Source organism: Heliconius melpomene, chromosome 5 (assembly GCF_056956725.1).
Source record: "Heliconius melpomene rosina isolate 202511_hmr_F chromosome 5, ASM5695672v1, whole genome shotgun sequence".
Taxonomy (NCBI): Eukaryota; Metazoa; Arthropoda; class Insecta; order Lepidoptera; family Nymphalidae; genus Heliconius; species Heliconius melpomene.
In genome coordinates, this window is record NC_140393.1 from 10,306,411 (window position 1) to 10,323,800 (window position 17,390).

Below are 17,390 nucleotides of genomic sequence, written 5' to 3' on the forward strand. Positions count from 1 at the left end.
GGGTTCGCCCAATATAAGGCTAAGTTTAATCCTAATGCTAATAAAGCAGTCTCACAAATGTGCGGTGTGTGCGAATTGATTGAAAATAAATTTATAAAAGTAATTATATTAATTACTTACCTATGAATACATTACCCAGTAGTTTTCCTTAAATTAAAATAAAGCACCACTTAATTCCACATATTCTGTTATCAGCTAGCTAAATTTGAATCCGTGAGCAAAATCTTATCTACAATTTCCCTAATTGACTTTGATGAATTACATATTGGATTTTAATCAAGAAGCCAACAGTAAATGCGCGGAATTGTTCTGCTGAATGCGACAAGACACCGTCTCACGATTCATCGTTAATTAACATGTTTTCCTTTTAAGGAGCTCATCATTTTAGAGAGCGATTTTTCTTTGTCGACTGTGAAGACGATAAGCAGCAAATTTTTCGTCGTCATTATTTGGAGCTTTTGTTCCGCGTCTCGATGTCTACATTCATCTTCCTCTAATAACTGATTAAAGAGATGAGAAAAACAACAAATGTACTTATTCTGTTTTTATTCAGAAATTGGAGATATTAACATTACTTTAGTTATAAATTCATTCTAGCGTAAAGTCTAAACAACCTGCTTGCAAGTCCAGTCTCAACCTCGCGCTCAACAGCTTACCCTAACTTTTATCGTATATATATATTACAAGGGATCACCTTCAGTTGCACTGCTTATTGCTATAGTGAGTTGACGACACGTCGAAGCACGCGACGGGACGCCGTGACGCCTTGAGGCCGTGATGCCGTGACGCCGTCGACAGTTCCAAAGAACTTCAGACTAAATATTCTTAAATAAACTCCAAATATCAAAATATCATCATCATAACAAATAAAAAAACGAGAAAGTCGTTGTACGTAGAGAATAAATTCATTTACAATAATATTTATATCTCTAAATAGTTCTATATACATCATTCGCCATTTAAATATAGATAATTATAATTAGTAAAAATGACTAGAAGTAAGATTATAAATTTGGCGGATCTTAGGCTTGTGTTTCCGAGCGCTGCGATCTGTTATCAACTATTTTATTTAACCTGTTATGTAATTCGTATAGTTTTTCCCATAATATATTATTTTATTATGTTACAATTTTGAACCCGGTAACATACATCTTTGGCACTGTTCAAATAAAAAGGCCATCACAAATTGTTTTACATTGTTCCGGAGCGTAAATTGTATCCTATAATAAAGCTAGTGTATATTATTTATCACTAACACTTGCCCGTATATTATCACTAACGACCATTTGCTTCATCTGTATTGTGATCATGTTCCTTCAACAGACAGAGGCTATCCCTACTTTGATTGTTAACGGATCGGTATAAAGGTCATTAAGTTTATAAATCGATACCAAAACCTTAAAGAGACATGCATATGTTATTGTTCTAAGCTCATATTGCGAATACAATGATAGAAACAACTTCTTACTGATAATTATCGATCTTTGTGAATATACTTAATGTAACAAGTCTCACATACTTCTTTTAAATAGAAAAACTAAATTATGATAAAGAGAACATAATTTAACCGAAATCCGTGGAATGTTTTTAAATGATGCAATTGTAACTGAAGCTACATTTTTAGAGATATATAATATGACAATCTAATATTACATGAGGACAGAAATGATCACGAAAATTGGCACTCTTCGAGATAGACCTTGGACGGATCATACTTAAGACAAAATGATGACAGGCCTTCACAAACAAGCAGTAACATACATAAAGAGGTACATGTGACTTGGGATATCGTCGGTTACTCTCAGCTGCTCCTGGGACTAGAGTTACGTAAGGCAATATGACTAGTGAAGTAAAAATAAGTAACCATAAAAAAGAGTATAAAATTTTCGCACTTAACTTTCTAATTATTATAATCAGAGTACGCTCGTAGTGATTTAATATAACAATAAACTATTGACAATTTCAGTTTCAATTGAAATTATATTTGATAGTTACATTAGGTACAAATAAGGATTTAAGTTTATATGATTGATTTAAATCATGTCACCAATTCTGAATTATCAAATTTCTTCTAAGGTAAATTTGAATATAAGTGTGGCTGAGTCGATCGTAGACCAGCCGCAAGCCGCGGCGCCAGCGGTTGGTATTCTTTTCCTGAACGAGGTCGTAGAGTACTCGTTGTTTGACGCATTACCCTGCCAATTTGAAAGAGAATTCGATTAGTCAAAATTAAATTTATAATTTTAAATAACTTCTAAAATAATGCTGCTTATAAAATAAAAACCTAGAATATTTAAAAGCTCACCTCATTGTAATGGGAGTATCTGATGAAGAATGTGAGGAACAGATCGATAAAGTTTCAATGTAGTCTGACATGTCCGATGTGCCACTGGATGTGCTATGTGTGTCCATTACACCTAGGTCGTAAAAAAATATTAGCAATGTCGTCGTAAAAAAACAAATAGAAAATACCTACTTAAAAAAAATAATACGATTGCTTAAAGAATTTAAGAATTACCTCTTAATGGTTTAACAATTATCACTGGAACCTCCGCCTCGGCGGAGCAACATTTATGCGTAGCAGGCGGTGAGTTTCTTGTTCCTCCGGAAGATCGAGATCTACGCGGAGGAGTACCACGAGGTGAATCAGTAGCGCGTCGAACAGTTCTATAACGCCGTCGAGTGGCTGCAGTAGTTGCTGGTAATTCAAAATCGGCAGCCCCTGGTGCTGCTTCCCCACGCAAAGACCAACTGGAAACACCTGAATCGTTTGAGCTTGAAGAATCTCGGTTACCACCAGCCGTTACTGTTATGCCTTTAGCTTTGGAAGCTTCGGAACTATCGGCGTCAGAATGCTTACTGGTTGCACAGTCACAAGGAGTGCTTGCTTCCCTAGCACCAATATCACGCAGAGTTTCAATAGAAGATGCAGATCCACGACTACCGACACTGCCATCAAATTCTTTCACATCATCAAGAAATCTTGATGAATCAGCTGAACTTGACCTTTTACGAAATTCTGCTCGTTGGTGTCCTGGCGCCCGCAATTCCACCTGATCGCTTGTGGATATTGTGTTTGTTCTAGTTTCTTCAGGACCACATAAAGTCGGATTACTTGCAGATTTCTCGTCTAATAATCTACTAATAGGATTTTTAGCAGGATACTTTAATGTATGGAAACCAAAACTACCTATGGGTGACATGGGTGTATATCCCGAAGGTAATAGTTTATCTGATTCAAATTTATTGCTTTCCAATGATTTTGGTTCCATCATTAAGTATTCATCATTAGAATTTTTTCTGTCCTTTGATATTTCTTTACCTTCCTTAAAATGTCCACATTTAGAACACATACTTTTACAGCTAATTGACGTAAATCCCATTATTGGTTTTAAATTAACGCTAAGTGCATCAAGTTCAGATTGTGTTACTCCTGCTTTGCGCAATAAATCTTTAGCGTTTTCATAATGTTCTAAAGATAATGCAAAATTAAGATTTTCATAATTTGCGTAAGGACCTTCATCGATCTCAAATGATCTTGAATCAAGACTACGTTTCATTAAATTGTTAGAAGTCGAAAAAACCTCTGTAGATGTTTTTCTTTTTGTTTTGCGAGAAAGATCTACTGTTGCATACAGAGCAGTTCGGTCACTATTGTTGACTGTAATATTATCATTGTTAGGTGTTGCAACTTCTTTTTCATCGGTATTTCTTTTACAGTATGGAAGCTTTATCCAGTTATTGGCCCAGTCTGTTACCCTTTGGCATGGACAATTCGGAGGTTGAAAATTTTCGTCTGTATCAATAACGACCGGCTTTTTTGCCTTTTTTCCTAATTTAAGAAGACAACCACAAGGTTTCTTTAATATTAGAGTGTTTGAAGTAGAACTCTTGGTTATCTTGAAAAGTTCATTATTAAGACATTCCTTAAGTCTCTTTGGAGTATCATAGTATTCTCCTTCCACCTAATAATTATGAAATATAATTAAAACATGCAAAAGACAGAAAAGAAAAACTATTAAAATACTTAGTAAGTAAATACTTTACCTCAGTTGAAGGTATTTTTGGAACATCATAATTTTCATATGGACCTATGCTTGAATTATTTTCTCCTATAGCTGATAATTGGGTATGGCTAAACGACCGCACTGGTAAAGGCATTGGGGGTTTCTTTGTTAGATTTAATTCTAATTTCATAGGTTTTGGTGGACGCTCCGGAGGTCGATCTGATGAACATCGGCAAAATTCTTCGGGTTTTTTTGCACTAATATTCGCTTCATTATTTGAAACATCCTCAGTCGTCCCAACTTCACTTTCATCTAACGCCTCCATTGTCCACGCAGGACTAAAATGCTTGGCTCCTGGTGTCAGTGCAGCCGTCGATGATCTTGATAAAGCACCTAATTTTGATATACAACTCATGCATCTTTCTAACATAACATTTCCGTTTCCATTCCAAGGAGCCATATCTGCGCTATCAAATGTCTCATTGACAGACACCGTATCCCCTAGCCCCATATCTGGAAACTGCGTTCGCTCAGCGGAAGGCCAGTAAGGAGATATTGCCCCCATGTCGTCATTACAAGGATCTTCATAGAGCCTCATATCAATTGGCGGCAATGATCTATCTATTGTGTTCAGTTCCAATCTTCTTATATCTGATTTTTTTAGGGATTTTTGAGAATGTGGACTCTGTGTACCTGTTTTGAAACAAATAAAAATACATTACTAATCACTGTAGGGCTAAAGTTACCTATAGAAAGAAATTTGTTAAAAAAACCCCTACCATCTTTTCTGAACCCCGAAGGCCTTCTTCTAGGAGACAGTTGGCCTCTGGATGCAAGCTCGAAGTCTCTTGATATTTCATTTGCCTGATCAGTTACCAACACATGCAAGCCCTCGCCCTTACCACAATGTGAACCGCCCTCGAAGCAGAATCGGCCATCCACTACGCCGTACCGTCTAAATAATAAAACAAGTAATGTAAATATGTGGATCTGATTACTTTTCAGATTGAATGATAATAAATATTATAGCTTCCGTTTTGTTTGTATTAAATTAGTATGTATATTTGTGAACTAATTTATGTATCGTGTTAAATATGTTTTAAGTTCGAATTTTAAGGCTGAAAAGCCATATGTACATATATTTACGTGGATGGTTGAATAAATCTAAACACATTAAGCTGATGAAAATAATTATATTTAATGACCAAACACTATAATTTATGCTTTACTAACTAGTACATTATATATTAAAGTATTATTGGCACATTTAAATTATGTCTGGATGTAATTCAATTTAAAAAAAAAATTGAAGTAAATTAAAAAACTGCATATTTTAACCTGCGGCTTGGTGTCATAGTAAAATGGAAATAACTGAGAATGACGTATGAGACTATCTAAATACCTTAAGAAACACTGACCGAAGGCCACATATTATTAAATACATTACACAATACATAGCATATTTAACCAAATAAACTTTACAGCTTTATAATATTAGAATGGAAATAGATTTGCTGTGAAATATAATATATTATTTAATATACCTCAGATGAGCAATTTCCCAGACGCCCAGAAGCCGCGGCGGCACACCAGATGTGAGCGCAAAGCGTCGATGGTGAAGATGCAAGCGGGCAGGTCCGGCCGCCAGCCGCTTGTTGCCTGCGCCGGACCCACTCGGAGAGCCTACCAGCACCAAGTACTGACGAGCTTCACCAAGCTGACCTCCAACTTTCACCTATGGATTAAGACAGAGATATGATTTATATCTGACTGTAAACGCGACGGTTGTCGGTTCAATTGTTACTTTTCACTCGCCTTTCCTGCAAGGATTATTAATATTTTTGTAACGTGTGTTACCAAAATAGACGTATATTTTTAAACAAGGCGTTGTTTTCCGCCATTCAACACGCAATACCTCAGCAATTCGGCGATAAATGGGAACGGAGTTCCCTCTGCCTACCGTGCTGCATGCGGTGCATAGCACGAAAAAATATAATTACCTGCCACTGAATAAGTCTCTCCCGAGTTTCAAAAGCCAAGACAGCGGTAAAGTCTCGACACAACAACGCGAGCGTGTGTGAATGCTTGTCCAGAGTGAAGCCCGCCTCGCAGCCCAGGTACTGTTGAAGCGAGAGTGAGGCCTTACTCGCAGCGCCTCCCCAACGAGCCTTGGAATCGCGATACACTTGCAGGTGGACACAGTCTATAAGAAATATTATGTTATTAGAAGTTCAACTCAGAGGAATATCTGTGGTAACCAGACAAATGTGGTACCATGATGTGGATAGCGGGAAACCGATACCGGTTCCCTCTGCGTAACCTATATACGGAATACTGCGTAAAGCTGCTTTTCTTTTATATAATAGAAGAAATGACTTTACGATCAAACATCTAGCCCGCGGCATTCGTTTAAGAACCATTAGATCGATCCCCCAAAAGTAAAGTCATCGATCCCCACAAAAAGTAGGCCTAAGAAAGGGGATTCGTGCATTCTTCGTATTTTATGAAGTTGAAAATAAGCGTTACGGAATCCTTTGTGATCGAGCAATGATACGCGCTCCAGTACAGGACTTGCTTATGAGCGAGGGCTCGTACGGGTGATTTATTCTTGTAAAAGATACATAATAATATAATGTTATATAAGTTACATTTGTTTGGTTACCGAGTTTTAGGGTTCATTTATTTATTTTTTAGGAGCTCGTCGTGACGTGGGACCGCAGCTTAGCTGAACGCGATGGTTGTAGATGACATCCCTATTCGGGGTAATCAAAAAAATCAGCTTTGATGGACAAAGTCCTACCAATTATGTCGCAATGTTTCGAAAATAGGGCGGCGCGTGGGGACAGGCAAGTCATTCAGTATAACGTCATGACCGATAACGTGGAATAATAATTAGTGGTTTAATTATAGCTTGTTTGATCGATGTTAATTATTCTTAATCTAGAATATTGATGATAAGACGCAATTGAGAGGCGCCTAACTAAATACTAAAAACTAATACAAATTAAAGGCCAGTCGTGGCGCCAAAAGTGTGATTGTACCTACTCGTTAACCAGTAGGTTATGGGTTCGATTCCCACTCGAAGAAATGAAATATTTGTTTAAATGTATATTTCCATTTCTTCGCTTCTTAACACTAGGTTCCCTCTGCATACCGTCCTGTGTGCGGAATACAGTGTGAAGATTGATCGACTGATTTTTTGATTTAATCTTAATTTAATTACAGAAATATTTTTTGCTTTAGTCTAATAGAAAAGTGGAAAATGTAGCAACTTTTTACATATAAAGAATAATTTGTTTAGAAAACGCATGAAATTTTCTCAGACTTGAATTCGCACCTCTTGGGAACTTTATTGAGAATGTGTGTTCGTATTAAATTTATAGTAAAAAAATATGTACCTAAGTAGGTACTATGTTGGTAATTTAAATTGCGAGTTGATCCACCTCTATTGGTTCTTCTACCGTGAACATCTCAGTTCACCGACCTCGAGAGTGGCGATGCTAATTGCTCCGTACTACTGCAGCTTTAAGGAAGTAAAGACCTACATATGTGATATATTCTCTATTAAATCAAATAAAAACTTGAGAAATCTTTTTTGTTCCTGCAAAGTAGTGTTAAGACACTACCGTACAGAACTCAACGCTGCATTTTATATTCACCAGAGTGAGGAAATAAAAATATTTCAAATATGATCATTCCATTGAATGTATATAGATCACGCAGCCGTCGCTACGCCAATGTACCTCATGGAGATATCTTCCTGATTACGTATTACTTATAAATAGGTCTGTTTACATTCCTTGTCTCGGCGACCGCGGCTTATTGAATTACGTTATAAAAGGACAAAGAGTCTTTTATATCTCAGTTTCTCCGCAATTTGTCGTACTTATTATTTCCCTAATTCAGACGAGTCGAGTGTCTTATCTCGCGGCCTCCCTCGAACTGAGCGGCGCACAAAGCGACCGTTGGCGCGCGAGTGATCTACCGCGGGACGGTTTTTTCCCCTTTAAAACTTTACTACGAGTATTAGGTATAGCTTTATATACTTGCTTTAACATGTGGCTTTGCCTGAAATGGAAATAACTGACAGTCTTGTATAACATAATATGTTATATTCTAAGTGCTTGACGTAACTCTGACCGCGAGCATAGAGAGTTAGAAGGTTCAGTTTCCAGTGCCAGAGTCATTAGCGTGCAACAGTAGTCACGGTCACAGGGGGCTCGATTCCCACTTGGGGAATGAAATATTTCCTCGTATTTGTAACGAAGCAAAGCGCGGCGCGGAGTTCCGCCACTCAACACGCAATGTCTCGAAAACTGAGCTCTAACTTTCTCGCTATGCAGAAAAGCATAACGCGTATTTTTTAAACGAGTTCATCAAATATAACAAACAACACGTCCAAACAAAATCTTCGGCCAGGAGTCAGTCTCGTCCACCACGTTGCAGTACTTGTTCTCGTTCTCGTCCCGCGCCGTGTCGGGACTTTCCGCCTGATCGCTTATCACGTCGCGACGCACTGCTATTGTATTATTGTTGGTCTAATTGTTCTCTAATAGTCAAAAATGCAAATATGTATATAAGTTAAACAGTGGCGCTGAGTTTCGCCACTTAACACGTACTATTTCGAATCCTGGCGAAAAGTATAGAACGCAGTGTCTGGACTCTAGATTGTTTCTGCCTATCCTGCTATCTAAAGCCTGGAAAAAGCGTGACACTAAGCAAATTTCTTAAACATCTATTTAATATATTCTAAGGGTAGGATTACAACCAAATCTTGATTTGGGACTAAGATTTTAGTCTTAAAGCACTCGGTCTGAGCTGAGATGGATGCCCCGACTCACGCGGTCTAAACTCCTAGAAGCTATTAAGATAACGGGGACACTAAGTTAGGTCATAAAATATTTACCCGTCACTTCAGTGAAGCTACCATTTCCATATTTTTGATATGTTTAACTCTTAGCTCGATATAAATGAATGTTTATTAAAAAGGAAAAGCAGATCAACACTTTTTTCATATCGCAACCTTGCTACAGGCAGAGGTCCAGTGTTTAGATACGGTACATAAAAATTGTTTGGGAAGATAATGTCGAAGATTATCTATGATTGTACGAATAAAGGGGCAAGAGATAACTACGCGCCCTCCCGCGGCGACTCCTGCCCCGCATGTCTAACTGAATAAGATGTAGGTATACATATAGTCTGCCCTAATAAATGAACAAAAATACATTTTTATTTTGAACCTTTAGTTCCTGAGATTACCGCGTTCAATCAAACGAACTCTTCAGTTTTATAATATTAGTATACTAGCGACCCCCTTGCGGCTTCGCCCGCTTTTACTACTGGATTATTCATATAATGTATGCTTGCAAAGCACTTAAGATAATGTGAAAATTAATTAAACTCTAATGCAACCCGCATTTTCGTAGTTCCAATAAGGATTTTCCAATTGTTTTACTCGGCAAGGATTTTTTAGTAGGTATCGTAATTTTAAATCTGTGCTACTAATCTTTTCAAGTACTTATTAAAATATATTTAAATGACTATTTTTAGATAGTTAAATGACTATTTTTAAACGGAAGAAATTATAAACAAAAACCTACCTACTAATAACTACTACAAAAAATATGAAACTAAATATATCGCGCTGAAATAATACATTCAACTCCAATTATCCAATACGTGCAAACGCTTCTAACTAAATCTTCGTTGCTATAGAGGCAGCCGGGTTTTTTTTTTCGAGCTTGTGGTTAATGCTGAAGAGGGTATTCTGTCCCTGATGAAAAGCAAGCACTACGTGGCTGCCTGTGAGGAAAATTAAATAGAATGCATTGGCCGGGAATCAAACCCGGGCCGCCCGCGTGGCAGGCGAGCATTCTACCACGGAACCACCGATGTAGAATGCGATGACTGCTCATGACGCGCTTGTATAAGCAAAACGTCGCGGGGCGCGTTTCGCAGCAAGGATGTTTTGATATTGTAACAACTTCTAAAGTATTTATTAAAATGAAAAAACAGTAAAAGACAGTTTTGATCTACATTAAATGGCCAACGTAACTAATATACTTATTTATATGCTGAGAGTAAGGGATAAGTAAATCTTAAGTCGGCACAGCTGATGAGTCAACGGCGTGATGTGTCAACAATTAAATGCGTTTTTCTCTAAAACTATTCGCAATTTCGAAATAGTTTAAAAAGCAAATTTTATCTTCGTTTAACGTAGAAAATTAATAAAGTATTTTAAAGGATAAGGATTAATACCATTATGGAAAAATATCCCTCACAATAAAAAATATATTGAAATTACTATTTTTAGACAGAAATATGATCACTACACGTTATCCTTAAAAGATAAAAATATGCTCTCGCGGACTTTTTTGTAGATCTTATTAAGAGGAACAATACTCCGTACATTTTATTTCATGTAATACTTACCATTAAAGCAGCGCATGCGCCAAAGTGTCTCAGCGGGTACGACTTTAGACACATTTATCGTATTTATGTTAATTTACATAAGAATGTACAAATAATAAACTATATATAAACCTTCCCTGAGAAATACTCGACCTAATGGTGAAAACCGCATAAAAATCCGTTGGGTGGTTTAGAAGAAGAAGAGTTAGAAAGTTCAGACAGACACGAAAAGCGACTTTGTTTTATAAGATATTAGTATATATAAGAGACACCGCCAGGAGTCGTTGTCGGTGACCACCTGTGACAAGTGCCTACAAGAGAGTAGGTACTTTGTGACATTTCAATATGACTGTCATAGAAGAGCAGTCTTCACTTTTGTTTCTCTTCAGTTTGTCAGTTTTAACTTGTTGTAATGAGCTCAAGTTGGCACTCGAGATACAAGGGAGACTCAACAAGTGATTTTATACCAAAATTAGTAACTAGCTAACATAAATAGCGGCCAGACGTGGCGCGACAGGTTGTAGGATATTTAATATTTTCATTTCTTTGGTCTGGTTTCGGGGCAAAGTTCCGCCATTCAACACCCCATGCTTCCAGACTTCCGTAGAAAATGGAGAACTTCTTCTTAACACTAAGATCCTTCTGTCTACCCTACTGCGTGCGGGATACAACGTGACGCCAAAAAAAAAAAGATTAGATATAAATGATAATATTAATTCCATCCAATTTGCGGGCAAAGTAACGTCAATTGATGTCACGCCGTGTTTACGTGACGATCGTTACAGTTATAATTTCAAAATCAGTCAACAGCCACCGCCAACGGAAGTAATTCGGCACCAACGGGAACACACTCTATACACCCATATATTACGTAGGTATAATTTCAAATTTAAATTAGCGGTAAACGGTATTAAATGTTATGCAGCGGCCGCGTCGTCCAATTAATACGTTTAAATAATGCGGGGTTGAATTAAAACGCGATCGTTAGAGGCTCGTGGCGCAATTTGCGTCCCAGCGAGCGCACACTGGAGCCCGCTGGTAATTAATGAGCGCTGCACGCAAGTCTCCGTCGACCCGCACAGAGCAGAGTGCAGAGTGCAGAGTGCAGTAGGTGTACTAAAGTGATGTAACTGACTCGGGTTCAAGAGGGTTGCATCAAGAGACCGGCCAATTTGAATAACAAAGTAATATTACAAAAACAATTTAATGATAATCCCTGATCATTGAATTGATGACCTCTAAGCGCTCATCAATATTTATGAAGGCAATCAGGATTGATTCACGTGCACCGGTACGAACCTGCGACCCCTCCACCCCCGAGCGTGCTCGGCGTGCCGATAACCCTGTCTGTTCCGCCCTTTGTCCTTATCACCCTTATCACGCCTGCCCTTCTCTCCCAGGAGGGGGGCACGTGCCGCTACTTATCGCCGCTAACAATGCACTGGGCCCCTCTTTGTGTGACCTATACGCCCGCGACCTTGACTCGCTAATATGAAATTATACAATAGAGTACGTAGGGTATAATAATAAGAATGAGAATTCTTTTGAGAAGCCGTCGTGGCGCAGCGAACTAGGTTCCCTCTGGCTACCCTCATTCACGTCATGTAGACGTACTCGTAGCTACTTGATGCCTGAGAACTTCAAAAACAATATAAGATGCATTGAAGAGTCTCAATTATTTTAAGAGAGCGGCGTGAAGCGTGAGGCGCGACACTCTCACTCCCCTCCCTCCCTCCCTCGCAGGTACCTGCGAGGTACCTCGCGTCAAACTTTATTTGACTGCACTCCACGATAGGTGCAAATGAAAGGAAATTATTCATAAAATTTTGTACGTTCGTTTCTGATATGTGATTCCTTTGTCTTCTCAATCAGTATTTCAATTTTGGGTTTTATTTATGCACTGGCTTTTGCCTGCGGTTTTGTTCGTTCGTTGTGACACATGACACACTCTAAGTCTAAACTATTACCTTCTTCTCATTAAGTGGAGTAAAAGAGTGAAGTCATTAAATGGACTATGCAACACGAAAGGATTGTTTCTTATTTTTTAACCGACTTCTGTAAGAAAAGGAGGTTATCAATTCGACTGTATTTTTTTTTTATGTTTGTTACCTCATAACTTTTGACTGGGTGAACCGATTTTGAAATTTTTTTTTTATTTGAAAGGTGAAGCTTCCCGAATGGTCCCATTTTTTTTTGGTCCATGTCTGACAATGGTATCCATGAGAAAATCACATAAGTCTAAAATTTGCATTAGGTATGTGCGCGACTAATAGCCGAATAACTCAATGTTGCGCTAACCGATTTTGATGATTCTTTTTTTATTTGAAAGGACACACATACACTTTAAGGATAATTTGGTGAAAGTTTGGTTAGGTTCCGATTATGGAATCCGGTGAAAATTGAGAAAGTTTGTTTTTTTTTGGCAAAAAATTGATTATACTGTAATAGTTACAAGCAAAAACTTTTTAAGTCGATGTCAGAAGTGAGATTCCTGCATTCCTGCATTCATTCCATCGTTGCATTTCTTTTCAACCAATCTCAAAAAAGAGGATGTTCTCATTTTCAACCAACTTCAAAAAAGGGAGATTCCGAATTCAGCCGAATACGTTTTATGTATGTTCTTGTCAATATACCAAAATATAAGTTTGCACAAAAATAATAGCTAATTAAATGAAGCTTTACATAGAATAATCAGAACCACTCGTTGACAACCACTACCACCACCATCACCACTCGTTCAAGAAGCATCATTTTAAGATCTACCCATCACTAAAAATTGTAAAATAAATTAATTTTTAACAAAAAGAAAAACCGACTTCTAACTACGAACTAAAAAGTGAAAAATAATTATACAAAGATTTTATAATTTTGAAGTCAAGCTAATGCTACAACAACAACAACCTTACTAAGCCTGTTTGTTTTATTTGACACCGACTTCAAAATTATAAAATCTTTGTATAATTATTTTTCACTTTTTAGTTCGTAGTTAGAAGTCGGTTTTTCTTTTTGTTAAAAATTAATTTATTAGTTAAATCATAAGAAAAGTAAGTCCCGCGCAGATCAGTTTAGGCAAAGAAAACGTAGGAACCTAATGTTAATATACTCCGTTCTCATTAACATATTATCGTTCATCACTCTCCGCCGAACTCTGGAAGTATCACGTGCTGAGCAGCGGAACAAACAGCGGAGCGGAAAATGAAAATATTAAAAATCGTCTCTCTCAACCTCTTGAGGTTACAGTCGTACCCCTACACCACGACTAACATCAAAATATTGCACATATACTCGTATAAATAAAAATAGAAGTAGAATTCAATTTCTAAACTAAAATAAAAGGAACAAGTGACATCTGCGCTCGCAGAGGTCTCTCTCTGAGGAGGGGGGGGGCTGTCGCTGTCGCCTGCACTTCCAAGACGCACTCGATTGAACATTAAATTTATCATTCAAATTCATATTACCGTTTGAATATTTCCATTCGCGTTGAAATGGTTGTAAGAGAAAGAGAAGCCTTTCATTTCGAACATTTCTATTCACGTCGTTACTGTAAATGGATGTTCGCGTTTCATTAACAGATGTTGGACCATGTACGCATGTATCTATTTAATGTGTAAGTAGTATACTGACTTAGTAGGGTGTAGGGCACTAGTACACTAGTCTTATTATATTATTTATAAACACGCTATATCAGCAACCTGAATTTATTCGCTACAAATGCAATTGTGAAATAATGTTCCACTATTGTTTTGTAGCGTATAAATAACCAAATTAAATATATAATAAATGAGTTGAATACAAGGTCTCGTCTTATTAACATCTCGCCAGAATATACGTTGCCCACAAGGGGCAGAGGGAACCTAACGTTAAGACACTTTGTTTCTCATTTATCGTCGAATAATTTTTTTTTATGGAAAAAGGACAAGGCAAACGAGAGTTCGGGTCACCTGATGGTGAGCGCCGCCGCCCACGACCCCGTGCTACAGGTGCGTTGCCGCCCTTTAATCTTTCGAGGCATTGCGTGTTGAGTGGCGAAACTCAACACCGGACTTTTTGCCTAGATATCAAACCGAAAAAATTAAAATATTATTAATTAATAATTCATTCCCTCCAATGGGAATCGAACCCACAACCGATGCGTTACTCTCACTCCCTTGTGCCCATGCACACCACGACGCGACGCCTATAAATGATAGATAGACATGCAAATTTACTTTAAATTCATACAAATATTGGGTTATCTATATATATAAAAGGACTTGTCCTCACTGACTGAGGTAAGACGCACGCACAGCCGTAACTGCTGTGCGTAGAAACGTGAAAACTGGACAGATGTTTACTTTTGTAATCTGGACATCTACTAAGAAGGGATTTTGAAAAATTATAACCCTAAAGGGGGGAAATAGGGGTTGAAAATTTGTATGGAAAAGTTTTTAAATCGGCACCGACTCTTTTAGACTCTTAAAAATATTTCATTAAACACATGTTTCTTGGTTTATTACACTTAAATACGCAAGCGAAACTGCGCGCGTCCGCTAGTATTTAATAAGTAAACCCGCATGGTTTAGGTGGTTTATTACGTTGAGTCCGTTGTGGCACAGTGAGACACGGTAGCGAGTTCGATAGCGAAGGGAAATGATTAAATTTTATTTAACACACGAAAAGAAGAGAATGGAGAATTAAGCGAGGTTACACTGAATTTCTAAATGCCCTTTGCCTTTCTTAAGTTACATTGCTTCGTGCGGGATACAGCGGGAAGCTAAAAAAAATTAAACGTCTTGTTCAAAACAAGTTGAAATTGTAGCAGAGTACTCTACACTCTACACTCTCCACTACCTCGGTGGAGGTGCTTCTGGAACTGGAACGAGCGTCACCTTTGTAGCTCCGTACTACTCGAGGTATGGCTGCATTTGTTAGATGATACTAAGGATTCAAATTCAAATGTTTCTTATTGCTTTCAATGAAAATAAGACCAAATTTTATAAAGAAAATATTTTTTACGTTATTTCTCGCATAACAGGGTAAGCAGAGGGAGCCTAGTGTTACGGTGTTTCTTTTTTTGTGTGTACATGCGAAATTAAACGCCGCGTTTCTTCTTCTAGAACATGAAAACAAAAATAAAGATTATCGAACACATAAGTTTCGCGTTTACAGTTAAGCTTCACGGCGAGCGTCACGCCTCACGGGAGGTGCACACGGAACCGGGGAACCTGGTGCTAAGACACTCCATTCCTATCAGGGCAATTCCGTTGTCCACTTACCGCCGAATTCTCTGGGCGTGTTGAGTGGAGGTTCTCAAGACTGCGCTTTGCCTCGTTTTCAGAGAGAGCAAATAGTACTAGTGTGAATAGAACTTACCAATGTCACAAATACCAATATTAATTAATCAAGAAAATGTTAATGATATCACATATAGCACAGCAGAGTAGACGACCAATGTAAAGTAATGTAAATTATGAAAAAACGTAACTGTAAACGCATCGGTTCTGGCTCCAATGAATTATGTTCTCTTCATCGCTTTAGTAACAAGACAAAACGCGGCGTTAAGTTCCGACGTCCAAGACCATATTCCGAAAAGCACGTCAGTAAGTGCCCCTTGTCCACCTCCACCGTGCTGTATGCGGGGAAAAGCGGGAACACAACAAAAGCCTCAGAAAACAACTGGTCGTCTAGTCTAGTAGTAATCTGTGTGCCATTTCCATTACATAATTAATCGAGTCGACCGCGCTCATTATCGACTTATTAAATCGAGTCTTCCTATTAACAAACTATCAATAGAATGAAATGTGATATATGAAGTAATTATTATTTAAAGTTATTTATGGTTTAATTAGATTTTTAATTGTTACTACAGTATTCATTTATTGTACTTAATTTATAAAATAAAATAAAATTATAAAATTTATAAAACGGTGTGTTGTACTTAAATCTATAATATATTTTGGATTCAAGCTGTATCCCGCACATAGCGTGGTAAGCAAAGTGAACTTGGGAAACTATTTTTCGCCGAATTTTTGAGGCATTGCGTTGTTAAATGGCGGAATTCAATGCGTTTTGTATGGTATATTCGTTAAATTACTTTAGAAAGTAGCGAATCTAAGATGGCACATCTGGAACTATAAAAAATGGAAAAATTACAAACATTAATTAAATCATATATTGTATGTATTCGTATATATATATCATCACCCGCCCCCGTCGCCCGCGGCCCGCGCCCCGCGCGCCGGCTGCGTCTTGCATCGCTAATGCCTCGTAATTACTGTTCAGGTCGTACATGTTCAATTATCGAGTGGCTGTGGAGACCGCTGCTCGGTCGTGGGTTCCAATATTAAACATATTTCTAAGCACATAAGTACTTTCACGCTTATACCGTGAATACCAGAGAAGGACCCCTACTTTTGAAATTAAGTAAATAATAGGCTGCGAAAATGTATGTTCTTCACAAATTTCTCGTAACCTAAAAGTCGTCTGGGTCTAAGCGTCTGACTTTTTATTTTAAAAATATATTCCTATAGTCCATCTTAGAGAACTGTTCAAGTTTTATCAGGCTCTACTGAGCCGACTTTGACGTGTAGGTATAAACGGACGTGTATAATATGAGTATCTAGGTCAATTGAAAGTTATTTAATTTAAAATTAATTCTAAACTACTAACTCTCAATAAAGTAAGGAATTTAGAACTTGTTGTTAGATTCAAATCAGCTTCACGCTGCATCCCGCACACAACACGGTAGGCAAAGGGAACCTAGTGTTAAGACGCTCTATTCCCCACTTTGTATTTTATTTGCATTCCTTTTCTGTTGATATAAATAGAAAAGTAAAATATATCAACGCATAGCTAAAAGCAATCTATAATATATAATGTCTAATACTCAAGTAAAAGTTACAGATGTGAGTCAGTCACTAGTTACATTATGAATATCTGTTACCGCACGAACAAGGGAGACGCTACAAGGGTGCGTAGTACTTGGACTAGGTA

The 17,390-nt window shown here is 37.7% G+C and overlaps 1 protein-coding gene across 1 annotated transcript in view; it reads right to left on the reverse strand.

Moving 5' to 3' along the window:
• Positions 1-529: 529 nt before the first annotated feature.
• Positions 530-17,390, reverse strand: part of LOC146539296 (uncharacterized) — a 28,794-nt gene continuing 11,933 nt past the window's right edge. Inside the window, exons 4-10 of the mRNA XM_085185472.1 lie at positions 6,008-6,210; positions 5,552-5,742; positions 4,787-4,962; positions 4,048-4,700; positions 2,519-3,965; positions 2,306-2,417; positions 530-2,195 (exon numbers count right to left, since the gene is read on the reverse strand). Of these exons, the coding sequence (XP_085041598.1) occupies positions 2,072-2,195; positions 2,306-2,417; positions 2,519-3,965; positions 4,048-4,700; positions 4,787-4,962; positions 5,552-5,742; positions 6,008-6,210 (2,906 nt within the window). The 3' untranslated portion in view covers positions 530-2,071. The remainder of the gene's footprint in view (positions 2,196-2,305; positions 2,418-2,518; positions 3,966-4,047; positions 4,701-4,786; positions 4,963-5,551; positions 5,743-6,007; positions 6,211-17,390) is intronic.